This window comes from Simochromis diagramma, unplaced genomic scaffold, assembly GCF_900408965.1.
Source record: "Simochromis diagramma unplaced genomic scaffold, fSimDia1.1 OVJJ01000596.1, whole genome shotgun sequence".
NCBI lineage: Eukaryota > Metazoa > Chordata > Actinopteri > Cichliformes > Cichlidae > Simochromis > Simochromis diagramma.
Window position 1 is genome coordinate 17,960,874 of NW_024387245.1, and position 18,840 is coordinate 17,979,713.

At 36.9% G+C, this 18,840-nt stretch overlaps 1 protein-coding gene across 1 annotated transcript in view; it reads right to left on the reverse strand.

Moving 5' to 3' along the window:
- Window positions 1–1,855: 1,855 nt before the first annotated feature.
- The window catches only part of lpar1 (lysophosphatidic acid receptor 1), a 42,254-nt gene continuing 25,269 nt past the window's right edge, over window positions 1,856–18,840 (reverse strand). The window contains exon 3 of the mRNA XM_040053263.1: window positions 1,856–6,943. Within this exon, the coding sequence (XP_039909197.1) occupies window positions 6,621–6,943 (323 nt within the window). The 3' untranslated portion in view covers window positions 1,856–6,620. The remainder of the gene's footprint in view (window positions 6,944–18,840) is intronic.

Sequence of the window (18,840 nt, forward strand, 5' to 3'; positions counted from 1 at the left end):
TACAATACAGAGAGAATCGTACAATGGTATGTTAGTATGTTTTACTTCCGAATACATAATCATTACTCATTCTTTGTATTTTTATTTTTTAATCCTAATCACCTAGTCATCCTTAAACAGTTTTGTTAGTGAATTGAAATGTTTGTTTTATAAAATGCTAAACAGTCATTTGTGTCATTTGTGTGTGTGTATAACCACATCAAAAAAAACAGAAGCAAAGCATTTTGTTGCTCTTCTTTGGTGTGCTGTCCAAGGATGCAGATTAAAATTATTTCACAGGCAACTCTATCAGCCATAAAAATGCCTCTGCAAAAGATATGTACTCGTTAAACAACACTGGCACTTAATCCTGCAGGTTTATCTATTCTGTCAAAGGTCAACACTTTCAGGATGGTTTGGAACTCTTGAACAAGTATTCACAGGTCAAAGTTCACTGAAGTTGAAATCTATACAAAAGAGCCATGTGAATGTACTTCCTAATTTCCTTCCTATTTTCCTCCAAGAGTGAATCCATGATTGTGGTGTTTTGTTTCTTATCTGCAGCCGTTGCAGTCATTTCCTTGTCCTGTCTCCATCTTCTTTGTTTTGTTAGTGTTTTTGTTTTCAGTGTGCTGCAAAGCCATCAGCTGATCCTTACTGGGAGATAACACTTATTCACAGTAAATTAGTAAAATAGAATTATTTTTGTGGCCTCATGAAAAACAGATCTTCACGTCTGGCAGTCATATGTTATTATAGCTAAGAATCACTTCCTGTTTTGTCAAAACTCTGTGTTAGTGTAACAGAGGAAGCTGGTATTTTCTAAATGTTCTGGATGTGAGCTGTTCAGCAGATTTTTAATGTCTTGTTGACTTTTCCATCTTTCATAAATGTAGCTGGCAACATGATGCTCAACTCTATTCATTAAAGTCATTATCCAAACAGGCAGTAGGACATTTGACTAATGGGACTAATTTTTCACTCAGCAAACCATGGGAGGAACTATGGAAAGTGTCTATATTGACTTTGTGACTAAGATGTTACATCCCCCCTCACTCAACAACTGTACAGAGAACTTCCTGCGTGGCCACACTGGCCCTGATTGGCCTTTTCGGGCAGCAACAGGACGTGAACAGACGTATATCAGTCAACTGGAGGCTACCACTCCAAAGCTGTGGAACAATAAACATAACAGAGCAAATGCACTCTCACACACAGACACACACACAGAAGGGGAGACAATGTTGTTTTCCATGGAAACATCTCTTTGTTGTTGCAAGGACTGCTGCATACTTTATGTCACACATGACACAGACCCTGACCACTCTTACAGTGTAAGTAAACATACAGAAACACCATATTAGTGGTTCAGCTCCAGTTGTCTCTGCTTTGCACCTGTAACCACATGCACATGGTGCATTAATTGTGCTACACTGAAGATGCAAATTTGACCTCTTTTCCACCAACGCTGCACCAGTGCTGGTACAATGCTAGTTCTTTAATGATGTCTTTCTTTCAGAAGTTGTGGCAAATCATGCTGAACAGAATCTGTGGGCTACATCTGGTTAGTTTCTCATATATCATATCTTCTAGCCACTGAGGCAAATTGTTTTTTGGTGGAAAACACACAGAGATGGTTCTAGACTGGGAATTGGCATTGTGTCAATCGAATATTTTGTCACAAATTAAATAAATTGTTTTCCATATATTCACCAGATAATGACTAACTTTTGTATTCCAAAGTAATCAGCCTACAGACACCAAAGGCCAGTATAGACTAGACAGAGCATAAAGTAGTCATAAGAGTTTAATGGTAGTTCTACATCGTTATAACATTATTAAAAATGAGAAAACCTGTTCCATTTATCAATCAATCTATCAATCAGTCAATCGAATCTTTATTTTGAAAATATGAGTAATGATTGTAAATACATATAACAAAAATAAACATGAAATCACTGAAAGCCATCCTATTAATGAGGAAATAAAGAAAAGCAAAAGTAAAATGTTACCCCAAAAATATCTTGTTCAAAAAGCAGAAGGAGGAAGCATATGCTTATCAGTCCCTTCCCCTATTCAGCTCGTCCCAAATATATCTTTGATGATTATACAACCTAATGTATACGCATATGCTATAAATAAATGTGCCTGTCTAATACACATTTTACATTCCAAAATCATCTAAGATGACTTCAAGTTATGGCATCACATGTGTCTAATGAATTGTTGTCAATACTGCGGGTGGGTGGGCCTTCTTTCCTGTTTCACTGACAAAAGTTCAGCGTAAACCAACCCCAAACTGTCTGCCGAATATGAGCCAAGTCCAGAAACACTGCCTCAGGAGACTGTGTAAGGTTTGGGAACTTATTCATTCAGCATTTTCTCACTATGTAAAACAGTCGCACACAGACAGCATTGAGAAGAAATGTGTTCCTCCTCCAACAATAAATACACAGTCGCACAAAAATTTCTGGTAACAGTTAAGGCTGCCCAAATTATGTTAGCAGGCTCATTTTCCACAAACTATTTAATGGCCTGGGGAAAAAATGACAACAACAACAACAACAACAACAATAAAAGCCTGTGTCTTTCTGTGTTCCCCATTCTGTTTGGACAAAAGCACAAATATTGGCATGAAATCAAACAGAACAACCATGACAGAGTATTTGTTTTGTTTGTGTGTTTTTTACAGGTCCTTCATTTCATATAGATAACTTTCACACACTTCCACCTGGAGTCAGACTGATGTTTTTATTGTATCAACACCATGACTGTGGTTGGACATTTATTAATATTGGACTCTAAAGTACAGATAATATGGAAATCACATTGATTTTTTTCACCATTACTTAAAAATATAAAACATGTGGTGCATGTTTTGTTTGTTTCTTTGCTTGGAAACCTTCAACATCATTTTAATGTTATGTTTCACTTTGGAAAAACAAAATGTTCAGATCTACAGCTTTGTTATTTGTTTTGTTTTTTATTAAACACATCAGTTTTTTTGGTATTACAGAATGTTTCTGAACTGCATCACACAGTGTTTGTGTCAAGCAGCATCAGTTGAAGGCCACAGCAAACACAGCACACATCATTCAGACAAAATAAGAAGCAATCAGGGTAAAATGGCCATGACGTTATAATCTAAGGAGATAAAAGTCATCACACCATTTTGTGGGCAGTTTCAGGAGGCCTGTTGTTGACATCTGTAGCTCTCTCTCCCCCTCTCTCTCTCCATACATATAACTAAACACTGGCATAAAAGAGGGCAGGCATTGTATCCATACTGATACTTGCATTTCTACATTAGCTAACAACTTTTAATTTGGTAGGTTGTTAGCCACAAGCTGTGTTAGCTGCATGCTTTGACTTGACCTCTAGATGCCACTAAATCCTACACTGTCCTTCTGAAACATATGCAGGACTGATGTATTAGCAAGCTTGAAAAGTAACATAACACTGCTCATTTTTTTTTACTCTTCTCACTACTGCAGTGTTGTACAAGTGCATACAGACAGCACAGATGGGTGTGGTTGCGGCTAAACACTTCTGGGTATGATTGGACATGGTCTAAGCTTAAAACGTCCAACCAGAAGAGGGCGAATCACTGCTTTTCTGCTGTTAATTGACTTTTTATGGACAGGAACTGAAAAGCACTGCACTCATAGATATTTAATTTTGCATCACAAACAAGTTAATGTTGCTGTAATAGTGTTTATGGGAAGGTCATTATTTACACAGCAAAATCTCCAGTGTTAAATTAACACTCAGAGGTGTGGACCCATATAGACACTCTCTAGTGTTAATTTAACACTGGAGATTTTGCTGTGTAGGATCACAATACAAATGGCATTTAAAAAAAACATACAAACAACCCTACAGTACATCTGGACAGAGTATAACACAGTGAGATTTACAGACACAAAACATGTTTCCCTTTGGTGATTAACTTTGCATAATATATTTTATATATACATATTGTACACACGTACTTACAAAGGTACACAAAGACTGACACACTAGTAAACAAAGACACTGAATGTTTAGTTGGTTTGATATAATAACCTAAATTAATACTTAAAAGAAATGTTACAGTGAATTTCAAATATGGAGTGTTGGGTCCAGAGCCATATATTGACAAAATCTGGTCAAGATTTTTATGACATTAAAGTGTGAAAGCTGGACAAATTTAATACAACAAGTTTGCTATGGGGGATTGGTTCCTTAGAATATTTCTCTCATTTTGTCTCAAGTAGAAGTACTGCTAGAGATTAAAATAAGCACTGGCACAGGAAGGAAATGACTAATAAAAGTGATGACTAAGGTGCCCTAGGGCACAGTGCTTTATCTCACACATGCATCAAAAATGTATGCAAGTGTTGCAGAATGATGGTGAAATTTTATTTTTGTCTGTATATCACAACATAAATTGCTTGATTAATAGGCCAAACATCTGGGCAAAGATACCTGGTGACTTAATGTTAGCTCTGCAGCTGAAATTCCTGAAAAACATCTGGTTTCCTGGAAAACGTTTGACTGTACTTTTGGCAGTGATTCTCACTTTGCTGTCGGTTTTTGGGAGGTTTGTCTATGTATTTTGGCCAAAATGTGTTTTGATTTAAAACATTCAGTTTGCAATTTTTAACAATGTGCATCATAGCATTGCCATGCTGGATTTCAGCTGGCACAAAATTGCAAGTTAATGAGAGCACTTGTGGAAATATTACACCATTCGAACTGCACTGGCTCATAAGTGAGTCAGTTATAAAGGCACCCTAAGGCGGGAAGATAAGAATAGACTTTAATTTTTCATTGCTGTCATAAAAATCAAAATAAGCTACCAATAATACTTTAAATGTAAGCGTCAACTTTCTCTCTGACAGAGACACAAAATAAAACATGTTTTGGTTGGATATCTGCTTACTTCATATCACTGATACCTGTGTTACAGCAAGTAAAAATCTATGCTGGTCATTCAGATTTTGTTAAACAACTGCAGCATTTGCTAAGGCTTAATGCATTTCTGTGTCTGTGGGGTTTTAGTTCAAGAATTCTCTAAACAATTAATTCAAATTCTTTATTTTTTTTTTTTTAAAAAATGTGTATTTTCTAATGGAGGTGAAAAACACAAAAACTAAACTAAACTCAAGAGCACTGCTTTTGGCTAACTTTCACTGTGTACCACTGACAAATTACAAACTGCCTTAAAAGTGTACACCTTTGAAGAATTTGACACAACAAACTGCACAGTTTGCTGCTAATCAAGGTTATGTTGTGAGTCATTAGCCATCCCAACAGCATAGTCATAGCATTGTTGTGCCTAGAGCCCTGCCTGACACAGTGGCTAGCATGGCTACACCAGAAGTGAGGTAGGTAAATGCTCACGTATCATCGTTAGTTCATGAAAGCTGGTAAAAATAGAGTGGGAGAAGGGTTTTGAGTCAAAAGTTTTGATTTTCTTTTTTAATTTTAAGTTGTTCTGTTAAATAACCCATTCTCAAGGTACCACAAAGCAATTTGGTACTAACTCAGGCGATACTTTCACATTCACTTCCACAATTCCCCCTTTTCCCTCCCGAGGTCAGCATCAGGGGACCAAGGAAAACACTGAGAGGCAGTCTGCTCAGCACATTTGGTGTCATAATATGAAGTCTCTGAAAGTGCACCAAACATGACTCTCATCCTGCCTTCACATAACTGTCCTCCTCTTACTCTTTTCCCTGGAACAGCCTGCCTTTAAATCCTTAGAGGGAGTAAACAATCCAGGATTTGTAGCAAACACTGGATCCTTACTTTATTTAAACTGAATGGAAGAAAAAACCTGATTTAATGGATTCACAAGAGCGTGTTCATAAAAGAGGATAGGTAGAATAGAATGGAAAAAACAAACAAATCTGGTTGTACTTTGTAACTTACTTGTTGCTAAACAATAGATGACAATTCTACAGCAGAAAATGATAATGTTTGAGGTTATTAAAATACTGTGTTGAATTCATGGATGAAACAGTGTCACAGGGTTTTGGTAGATTGCAAAACATGGAAAACAAGTGAATATAGGCAGGATTTCACTTTGGATGACATCTTTTGAAATATATATAACATTGGTAACAATATCCTGCATTGAGCCTACACCACATCCATTTAAAGTTAAAGCTTCTGCCCGACAAACGGAGATGAAAATCAAAAACACTATGTTGTAAATCTGGGATCAGGTGAGTCAGCAACTAACAATAACATAAATGTAGGGTGTTAAGTTTGATACTTTTCATAATGATGGGGCTCTAGACGAGTAATAGTACAAACCTACCAGGCATAAAGTTAGGAAGATTGGATAAAGAGGATGGACTATACTGGCAATACTCTACTTCACAGATTTTAAATAGTTCATATCATCTTTACCTGTGACAACACATTTAACACAAATGGAAATTAACAAACAAAATAATAACAGCCTATCAGAGTTCTCTTCAGCTCTGTCTTCAGACAGCCTGAGTCTTTTCAGCTTTCATTCTAGTTGCCATATTCTTCTTGACATACACTCATTTACCTTCTCTCAGTCTGTATCTCCTGTAGAGAATAATCCCTTCAAGATGGATTCATATCCAAGACACTGGGCTTTTTCTTTTTTCTTTCCTTTTTTTTTATACCACCGAATGTTCATTGTGGTGGTGATGGTGGTGCATGGTGCTGCCAGTCAGCACCGTGTGATTGATGGAAGATGCAGATCGGTCAGATCCCTCTGCTGCCGTCCCATTCACATTCTCCTGCCTCTGGCAGCACAAGATCTGCCTGAAGGTTGCGCTCATCTCCTTGTCACGGTAGGAGTAGATGATGGGATTCATGGCAGAGTTGAACTCGGCGAGTAGCAGGAAGAACTTTTCGTAGGTCAAGACATTGCAGCTAGCGCAGAAAACATCAAGGAGGAGGATGACCAAACCAGGGGTCCAGCAAATGATGAACGCACCTAAAAAAACACAAACTGTACATATTAGTTGAGGTAATTGACACGCCCATCAGAAAACCGTAGCCTACTCCATCCTTTCATACACTGCGCTACATAAATGATAACTGGACTGGTACTGTTCTTAATTAATAATGCTTTTCTACTCAATCAGAGTATTCAAAGCACTCTTTTTTATATAAGCCTCATTCATTCATTAACACACATTCATATAAGTCCTTTCTTTCTCTTTCACTTTTACACTAAAATTCAAGCACTCACACTTTGATGCATCAGTGGATACTGGGGGTTCAGTATTTTGCCCAAGGGTACTTTGACATAAAGGTTGGGGGAGCTAGGGATTGAACCACCCACTAACTCCGGAGTAACAGCCACCTCATAATGGAATATAAACCTTAAAAGTAATCCACATCATAACTGTTTCTATTTTAAAATTGTCATAAGTATAATACTTACATACTTGGAGCTAACGTGTAATTTTGTGATATGTATGAAAGAAACCTTTTTGCCTTAGACTGAACAATTCAATACTATTTATTTTATTTACTCGTCTCTTCACATGAATCAAGCTGACTTCTTCCATTTTCTGGAAGTGGGCCACGTCAACTGAGTGTTTAGTTCCACAGATGATGACACTAAGATTCATCATATGATGACACCATGAATTTACAAAGTAATTTGTGTTTGTTTTAGGATTTTAAAATTGTAGCACATAGCAGTTTTTGATCTAAGTATGCAAGATTCATGTAAGTAACGGTCATGACTCATGAGCAACATTTGGGAACTGATTACTTGGTTTGGGCTTTTGCTAACTTACACTTGAATAATAATGAGTCAGTACAGGCAACTTGGAAATGGGTCCTTTTGGTGCTACGTTAGAATTCATCCTACCACCTCTCATAATTCTAACAAAACACTATCAATCCACTAACAATGCAACATCCTGTGTTTGAATCAGATAGATATTTCCTTTTCCAATCACAGGGCCAGGGACCCCATTAAATTTGACGCATTGATTGCTTTTAGACCACCACTGAGGTCATCACACATCTATTTCTGCTGTTATGGTGGCGATATCAACTACATTATTTCCAAGAGTTATAGGTGTTGCCACTTATGCAAACCCTAATCATTAGTGCTGGTATAGCAGAAGAAGCTTTTGTCACAAAGTCCTGTTTTGTTTTTTTTATACTGTCGTAACATCTCCCTCAGGGCTTCTATACTGATATCAATACAATGGTGGTAAAAACCAGCGCAGTCACACATTAGTTTCCCTCTACAAACTGGCAGCAGCAGTGGCTGAGCATGGAAGGTTACAAAAACTGAGAGGTGCGCAACCCTATGACACTGTTTATGTCGTACAGTGCCATTCGCGAAGTATAATAGTCCTCTAACACAGAAAATCTCTCTCACAAGCAAATGAGGCCCCAGCTCACTAGGAGGTTTGAACCAGATACCTCCTCAATGTGAGGCAACAGTGGTAGACACTGCACTATGGCGTTGTTTTAGTGCCTCTCTATAATGAGCACACGTAACCCTCACTGATAGCCTTCCTGTCCTTTTTCTCAAATGTTTTTTGTATATCTGTTGAAACAAATAACAATCACTCTACAACCACATTAGCATCACTTATGAAGCACACCACCATTAGTCAAGAAAACAAAGTACCAATATCTCTTTATGACCAAATGTAAGTAAAGAAAGGTTAATAAGGTCAAAAACCTCATTAAAAATTGATGAAAAATAACTTAGATTTAAGTGATTTGAATGACTGTGATAAATATTAAATATAAATAATAAATCAGCTATGCACTTTGTTCATTAAAGTGGACTCTTCCCCGAGTAGATGAAATATGTTAGCGCAGTGGAAAGGGTCACTGACATTACTCATGCATGTCAAGTGCTGCGAATTCAGTCATCAGACAATATTTGTCCTAACTATACGACAACTATAGGACTTTCCACTTGGTAAAACGAAGAGTCTTGATGAGAAATGAGCAGAGTTGACAGAGAGAGAGCGAGCGAGAGCAAAAGCGAGAGAGTATTGACAGGAAGGTCTGTTATCTGTTAGTGTTGTGCAGGCGGCAGCTGCAGCGGAGCTTGACCTCACTTCCTAACTATGCAAGCGGACTCTCCAGAGTTGGATAAATTTCTCAAGCAGTTCATTGCCCAGCAGAGAAACTATTTCAACTATTTGTCTCTCAGTGAAACATCTTACTCGGAGCAGGACCAGACTCAGCACAAAAAATGCTCAGAGGAAGCATTTAGAATTTCCAGTCTGAAAAACAAGAGAAAAAAAACCTTGACTCTAACATTATGACTGCGACTGTATTTTCTGTTTTTACTGTCTTACTGTGTCAGTGTTGATGTAAACATTTATTAGGCATCCAATCTATCTTAACCACAATCCACAATATGTTATTGTCGTAGTAGGGCAAAATCCATCAAAATAATAAATGAAAAAAATCTGATCACGTCCAGTGAAAAATATATAATAAAACACTATATGTGCATATATGTAAAGGAAATTTGTTTTATTTCCACTCAAAATGAAAAAGGAATGCCGTTTTGTGATTTTATGGCCTTCGAGGTTAACCCTCAAATTCTTTAATTTCCTCCCTGAATCCTAGAGTATATAATTACCTTCATTACTTATATTTATTGCAGAATTTCCTCTTTACCCCAAAAGAATATAGCTGGTTTACCATAGCCACAGTGTACAGTGTTACTACCATGCCAGGTTTACAAAGGGTAAACCAGAGTTTTGTTTATGGAAGCAACATGTGATTCTTTTTTCTTCTTTTTTTTTTTTTTGCCCTGTCACTACTTAAAAATGCCACATGGAGGGAAAAGAGGCCGGAGAATGGAAAGTCACTGGAAGAAGGTAAATAAACCCAGCTCTGAAGCAGGCCTGGAAAGTGTATGGAAACGTAGGAAAACTACTTTGGCACACTCATTGTCTTATAAAAATAAGTAAGTACATAGAAATGTGTTAAGATGTGTGTGGCTATTGCAATGACAAACTACTATTGCAACAGTTTCATAAATGACACATTTTCCTATTAGTTTGTTAATGGCTCATGTGTCACTAGAATGCAGTAAATAAACCTTTAAAGGAATCGTTTTGCTGTCAAACCTGATAAAGAGCTTTAGGGGAGACATTTTTAGTTTGTGGAATGATTCTCAAGATTTACGTAACTCAAAGCAATTGTTAGAAACAGCAGCGCACAATGGATTAACTGTGCCATTGCTCATGAACAACATATTAAAAATGTATTGCTTTGAGCGGGTTTATAAAGACCGATCTGCAATTTTACTTGTTCAACTGACTCTCAACACTAATATCTAATTAGCCAATCAAATGTCTTAAGGCATTTAGACATACAGACATGGTCAAGAGAACTAGCTAAACTTCAAACTGAGAAAGAAAGGTGATTTAAGAGAATTTGAACATGACATGGTTGCGGCCAGATGGGCCTGCACTCCCATAAATACAGTTTCTGAAATACTGGCCTGGTCTGAGTATTTATGAAATTGCTGCTCTACTGGGACTTTCCCACACAACCATCTTCAGGGTTTATAGGGAATGGTCTGAAAAAGAGAAAATACCCATGGAGTGTCAGTTCTCTGGGCAAAAATATTTCACTGATGGCAGAGGTCAGAAGAGAATGGCCAGACTGCTTCGAGCAAAATAATCACATATTAGAACCCAGGTATGCAGAAGAGCACCTCAGGATGCAAAACATGGCGAACTTAGAAGCCTGTCAACTAAGACGAGGAAACTGATGCTACAATTCACACACATTCACCAAAATTGAACACCAAAGGATTGGAAGAATGTTGCCTGGTCCAATGAGTATTGTTGAGGTTTAAATTTATCATCTCAAATGTTTATATGCTGATTACATTGCTTTATATAAGAAAGGCCTAACTCTGAGTACACTCTGTGCCAAAAGTCCTGACAGGAAACTGCATGCTTTTGCAGCTAGAATCAAGTGAAAGTGAAACCAATTAGGCTGTTCGATGCACACTAGAGAGCAAGTATATAAATACCTAGGCTTCCGTTTGTGCTTCAGACCTTGGGGTGTGTGTTGTGTGCAAAGGTCTCCATATCCAGGATATGTTAATTAAAGATCATTTTTAAAGTAAAAAGACTACTTTGAGCCTTGTCCTTTTGGCCGTAAAGAATCCGAAAGAACCGAATTTAATAGTATCAATTTCTGAAGGCATTTGGACAGTGAGGTCAGAATGTGGAGTAAACAACATCCATCTATGCGTAATGTCAACACTTCAGGCTGATGCTGGTGATATTATAATGTGGAGACTGTTTTCTTGGCACATTTTGGACCCAGTAGGACCAAATGGACATTATCTAAGCACCACAGCCTACCTCAGTATTCTTGCTGACCTTATCTATGCATTTGTGACCACAATATACAAATCTCCTGATGCCTGCTTCCAGCAAGATAACACACCATGTCACCAATCTCTCACTATCTCAAACTGGTTTCTTAAACATGACAGTTCGAATGGGCTCCACTATCACCAGACCCCAATCCAAAGGAGCACCATTTGGATGTGGTGGAATGGGAGATATGCTTCATGGATGTGAAGCTGACAAATAAGCAGCAACTGTGTGATGCTGTCACATGAATGTAGAACAAAATCTCTGAGGAATGCTTCAGTCGTCTTGTTGAATCTATGCCACCAATTAATTCGGTACTAAGGGGAAAAGGGAATCCACCCTCGTACGTCCTAGGTGAGCCTAATAAAGTACAGAGTTATGTATGAGAGGTTGTCTCTATACACTCTCTAACTATGCAGTTTCTCAGATTATCATTTAGTTACTTAAAAGAAATTTTGCATGATGCATTTGTATAAATGTTTACTTAGGACTATCCTATCCTATAGTATGAACTGCTAATATTAATATGTATTGCTTTATCCAAGTGTATGATACAGCAACAGTTTTTTAACCACCACCATGCTCTCTTTCTTATCTTAAGACTTTTCTTAATGCTCACATGGCAATGTAATGGCATGAATGGTAAGTATGGTACATGTTTTTTACTTTTCCATTATTTTCCACAACTTTTATCCTCTGTTTTTTTTCCTTACAGAAATAATCTTTTATTAGAAAAAGAACATGGGTCTATTGCCTAGGTAACGAATAGGTGGACCACAGATGCATTTCTTTATGCACCCATACCTATACTACATATTTATCACACGATTTCTATTTTACTCTGTGCAACCTTTGTCGTATTTATCAGAATCAGAATCAGAATCAGAAAGGGTTTTATTGCCAAATGTTGAGCAGGTTTACAACATTAGGAAATTGCTGCGGTGCTTCAGTGCAAACATGCTGTCATAAATTGCGCTTAAATAGACATGAAAAAATAAAAGTAAGAATAAGAATTAAAAGTGCTACGTAGAAAGATATATACATGAGTGCAGGTGGTGATCAGTGCCAAAACATGGAATGATGCAGTGAACACAGCGTAGGGTCATGTGTTAGTGGTGGGAACAGTCGTACGTTTATTGTTCATGTGTCTAACAGCAGAGGGGAAGAAACTGTTCTTATGGCGAGAGGTTCTGGTGTGAATGGACCGGAGCCTCCTGCCTGAGGGGAGCAGGTCAAACAGACTGTGTCCAGGGTAGGGTTATTTTAATCCTGATAGATAGAAGAAAAGGGGAAACTCAAACTACACTTTTTCATGTTTTTTTTTCTTTAAATAAGCCCTTTATTTAAAGACAACTTCTTGAAAAGCTATTTTTAAATTTTGAATGTAAACCTTGCTTGCTTTACTTGCAAAAAGAACATTTTATTATGAAAGTACCGTCCAGTTCATTGAAAATAAATAGGAAACACTAGTTCAACAATGGTGAATTGTAATTTCTTTCTTTTGCTTCACAGCCAGTTGTTGCCTGTTTACAGACAAGTGTTAGGCTATTTGTAAATATACTGCATTGAATTATAATCTATAAGGAACTTTAGCATATTGTGGACGTTTGTTTGAGGAAACTTTCTCTATCCAGACCTCCTTAAATTCTAATTAAGTATCCTTGGTCTATGGGAACAAAAATAAGGAAATAATAGAGGCCAGATTATGGCAGTGAACCCTGCACTCCCACAAAGACACATGCACGCAAAACACACATGCAGAACTGAGGGTAGATAAACACTCACATGTGCAGACACAAACACATGCAAACACTCACTTACTTAATTATACATGGCACAAAGACAGATGGGTTAAATATTTTGATGATGTTGAGAAAGCACTCACAAAACTTTATTCCGTCCTTGAATCTGTTGCCTCACACCAAACACTGTAATCATTATTATGTGATGACATTTAGGGGGCTTTGGTGTCATAGCACGTTATCTCTCTAAACATATTAGTAAGTGTGCGTCTGGTTCTTAATCTAGCATTTTATTTCAGCAACACTTTTGCTCTAAAAACTGGTCAGGTTTCTATTATTTTTCATTATTATGATGCTGGTCTTAGTCACACAATGAACAACCAAAGAACTGTAAAAATATAACATCTGTGATTATCTGTCTTCTTTTTCCCCCTCATTCTCCAACAGGCAGTAGGCTGCCTCTCTCTGAGTAAAGCTGGCAGGATGTTCTTGTTAATATGGAGTGCTTTTACCCTACTGTCACCAAGATTCATTCATGTTGTTTGTTTTTCTAATGCTATGCTTATTTGGGAAAGACTGGCGAGACTAATACGACTACATTAGCCAATCAGACAACTGTTAGGCTGGCTAGGTGAAAGTGAGTAAAGTGTTGGTTGATTTTTCAGTTACTTCGATTTCTTTACAATGGTCATAATGACTAAATTAGAAAAGAAGATGGCTACATTGTTAGATGTTAAAAGTGTTTACTTTTCAAGTGAGCACTTATGGGCTGATATTTTTTTACAGTAAGCCTGAAACACGCATACTTAAAACAAACTCTACCGCTAACGCCGCCCCTGCTACTTTTCTTTTCTTTTTTTTGTTCAAAAGCTAAACTCATAAGTACTCACAAGCTAGGAAGACTAAGCTAACACTAGAAAACAAAAGTTTTTGTGCAAACATTACAATTGAATGTTTGCATTACAATTTTATGTCTATGCTAGTTATCCAATATTCAACACCCAGTAAAATATTACATTCAAGAAACAGCTTCCTATTCTTCTGTCTTACATTTTCATTACTCAGTTATTTTGGAAGGCTCATTATGCCAGCTTAGGTTTCCACTAATGTGAATTCTCTGTGGCTCTTAAAAACACCCCAAATTGAATTATTGCTTTCATCTTCTGGGAGTCTCACTCATTTTCCTACCATTAATCTATTTGTATCTTTTTTATTGCTCTCCTCAGTTTCTTTTCCTTTTTTAAAATCTATTGTTTTTCAAAAATCTCTCTATGAATTTTAAAATCTTGAGTTTATCCTTCCTTTGTGTCTTGGTTTTTTGGGATTTGTTTTCATTGCACGTCTCTTTCTGATCGTGGTCATGTTTTCCTTTCTGCAACCTGTATTCTTGTCAGCCATCCCCTGCTTCATCTTTTACTTGTATCTCACATTCTGTCTCAACTGTCTCTCTAACCCAATCATTATCTGTGGTCATGACCATGATCCCTATATATATTTCTAAAAGGGCCCATTAGTTTCCCGTTTGTCCACAGAAGGATTTCTTTTCCCATTCCCCTCTTACCCACATCAGTGCTTCCACACAGAAGATTAGATTAAAGTTCACATTCAATAGCTGAGAGTCCACAGCACAGAGTCCACAAAGATGCTTGTGGTGTACACAGTGATGGAGTCTTGTAGTGGTTTCACAGTGAGCTAATGGTTAGAGAAACCAGCTTTTTACCGGAAACACAGTGAGTTCTTTGAAATAATGGCGTTTATCTGTTTATCTGCAGAGATGTTTGCTTGGCAGCAGTGACTCATGTGTATGCACTGAGACTTTTTTTAAAATCTGTTATTTTTTAATAAACTTGGAATAAAAAAGAAAATCAAACATCAACATCAAAAGGTCTACTTAGGTTCTCTCAGCTGCTTGATAAGAAGGCAACTGGGCTTATTTTGATTTGTGAAGATGGTTAGCCTCTCGTCATTTAGTTCTAAAACAACTGATGTACCTTTTAACCTTGTAACTGAAGATGCAGACACCCTAACAAATGCAGCATGAAAATCTTTTTCAAATTTTGTGGGATCAGATGTTTTTTGGAGACATATTGTAACTTGTATTATAGAAACACATACAGAAGACAACAGACATCAAGGCGGGAATGAAACGAAGGTCCCGGTTTGAAATGAGCAGCAGGTTTTGTGTTTAAGATGTATATGTTTTAACAAAAAAGGAAATAAATAAAAAATAATTTGAAAGAATAAGAAAACTATATTATTTTGAACACAATCTAAAAGCAATTTATAACACCTTGTATATTTGACTGTTTAACTCTAAGTCAAGTCTGTCATATTGGATATATGAGTTTTTGTGAGTTTCTGAGACTTCTAAATACTCGGTGTGACTTTTTTTTTACCAGAAAAAGTCCAAATAAAATCTACAATTCACTTTTGAGGAATGCACTGAAAAAGAAAATGCCTTATGTAGCAAATATTATACAAATTTAAAGGGCCTCAAATGTAAAAGGGTTAAGCAGTGTTTAAAGTTTGCCTGAAAGTAACAACCCATGCTGCTGAAATCACATTTGTAAGGCATAGATCCTGCCATAGGGAGCGATTACAAAGACTGTATTGTCTACAATTATTTCTTGCATTAAGTGATGTACACAGATGCACACAAACTCAAACACACAGAAAACAGGTGACACTGTGAGATGCATGCCAGTTGTGTTTCCATGCTGACAGTAGATTGGAGTGTTTGGCTTGCGGTTTTTACAGATTGGTTCTGCTCAGCCAGAAAATACACCAGCATTATAGCAGAAAATTACAGAAACGTCTGTGTATGAGTAGGGCACATTTGTTAGTGTGTAATCATTCATTTCTGTCCTTCCTTTGAAATCTAGATACTGAAATAAGTCTTCGGGGTAAATACTGACTGCTTATACACTGTAATTTGGAGACAAGTACCAGTCTGTGATATGGCATCTGCATTTGTTTGGGCATGGTATTGCTTGGCACTCCATGCTGTCTGACGATGTGACCTCATACAACACCATAAGCTTTAAGATAATCAAATCATTCACAGAACACTCCAGCATTTGCCAACAACTGACACACACACACACACACACACACACACACACACACACACACACACACACACACACACATGCACTACTGATGCACTACAGTTTTTCATGATGAGTGCCAGTTCACTGAATTTGGTTGTTTTGTAAGTGTAAACACTTGGTACTTGTCTAACTGGGAAAAAGACAATCTGATTGCAAATCAAAAAAAGTAATCACAGAGAAAAACGGGTTGCATCATTTGTTTAGAACTTCTTATGTGGGCTTTTTTCTAATGCTGTTCAATCAAACTGATAATGGAAGTTTGTTTATTTTAATCTACAGTAACTGGTACTGAGACTCTTTTCTTAGACTTTCACTTATCCGGATAGCATGAGGGGGAGGTGGGTTGCAAAGAGGTTTGGAAATGTAGAGCAATTATATGCACTGTGAAATAGCTTAGAGAGTTTTCCCTTATGGTAGATTCCCATTTGGATGCATGGAAGTATATTGGCTGCGCTAGATGATGTCAGCTGGTATTTGTTAGGATTGCTCCTGAGCTTCACTTCTTGCTCAGCCTAAACATATTGCTGATTTGAGATTTTTGTGTGGTACTAAATTTTGAAGAATTGGGCTTTAAAAATTGGTTGCTGCGACTAAAAACAACTGGAATTTTACATGTTCTTTCCTGGAGATGGAAAAATCCTTTATAGTCATTTTTTTTGGCACATACTGATATCCGTATCAGCGGAAGCTAAAAAACAAATTTGTTTTTATTTGTTTTTTTGTTTAATGAAAAGTAAGAGAAGTCCAAAGGCTTTCAGTGCATGTACAATGAAACAGGCAAGCAATACAAGGGAGAGACTTAGTTTGGGGCATGGAATTGAGTGTTCTTGATAGTGCTTCAAAATGACCTCATTTAGACTAAACCAAAACAGATCACACCCTCACTCAAAAGACTTACTTTCTCAGTAACATGTCGGCTTGAGTAGAGAAGAACAAATGTGGCTTGTTCTAAAAATTTTAAAACAATATTTCAAATCAATGCTATTGATTTACTGATTAAACTGAAAAGAAACTGTAAAAACATAAAGCTATTTTTCTATTTTTGGTAAAGAACAGTCATCTCTAGTCCGAAATACATGAAGCTAAATGACTGTAACTTTGTTTCTTAATGTTAATTCCTGAATCCTAATGCTTACTATTGTTATATGATTATAAAACCTGTGTTTTCTACCTAGATTTATAGAGTGAATCTTTTGCAAATAGCTATGCAACCTTGCATTAACATCATTAAAGTTCATATGAAGTCAGTTATTAGAATGTTCTTACATCCACTTGGCTTTTCATTTTTTCCTGTATTCCTGAATAGAAAAAAGCAGCTGTAGGATAGTTGTAACGACACCAGAGAATTGACATTTTTTATTTATCCATTAGACAATAGATAAAGACAGCAATAATGCTGGTTTCTATTGTTAAAAAAAAGTTTTTTATTTTTTTTAGTTGTATATTCACTACTGATATTTTACTGCAAAAAATGTGCTTACGCATGTAATATAATTTATAGCAATGGAAGAATCAGACAAAGCAGATTAAGGGTTTTTTGTTTTGTTTTGACTTTTTTTTTTTTTAGTCCTACTTCCTCCTAGAAAAATCACATTATCTGCAAATGAAAACTATGATAGTTAGATTTAATTCATACCATGGTATATAGCTTCCACCCTATGGCCATTAGGAAACATACACCAAAGCTGGCAGATTAATTTCAGAACTGTTTACCTCATACGTTACCAAAGAGGTAAAGAAATAAACAAAACATCTCTACACAGCAGATGTTCATTCTCTGCCTCTTTAGCCCACTATAGGCTCCAGATCATAGTCTCCTGTCCACTACTTTGAGTTAGGTTTGGAGTAAAGACAACAACAGGATGAGATAGCAGAGCACATAGGAGAGAGATCACTTGCAATCCTGTGGTATGTTTTGTCTAGGATGCAACACATCCTGCTTCCAGGCACTAAGAAGCCTTTTCCCCCACAATTTTTAACATACTATAAACATAACTGAGCTGGTCTGCTAATTTGTTCTAGTTTTAAATGAAAAAAGAAGAAGAAGAAGGAGTAGAGTCTGATTATTACAGAGTCCTGCAAAGTGTGAAACATATCTCTGCTTAATGCTCGAACATAAAACTGTCAAGACTGCACACGCAGCTTGGGTGATAGGTTAAACAGGCCGAGTTTCATCTGCAGCGTATAAACAAACACCAAAAAAGTTGACCACACTGCAACACTACAGTAAAAAAAACCCAAAATCTGCTGCTGTTCATTGCAACTGTGTTTTTAGTTTTAGTTTGGAAAGCTGGACTGAGGCCAGCTGTATCTGTGAGAACTGTAATCTGTTTTTTTTATGCACAGCCTATATACCTCAGACATCCGTTAGTGTTCTTTATAGGTGAAAATGAAAGTACAGCTGGAGAGTAATTGAGGGTATTTCACAATTCTTACCAAGAAAACAGGACATGCTAGCACTAGATTTCTAAATTTCTTCAGAACTATAAAAGATGGGATGTGGGATTAATCTAAATTCCTCATTTTCTGTTGGTAGTACAGATGCTGTTGTTTACAGACTACCAGAAAAGTTCTTTTGTTTTGTGCACAATTGTAGTGAAGTGTAAAGCCTTAAAGGCACTTGCATGGACATGGGCCTTGGTA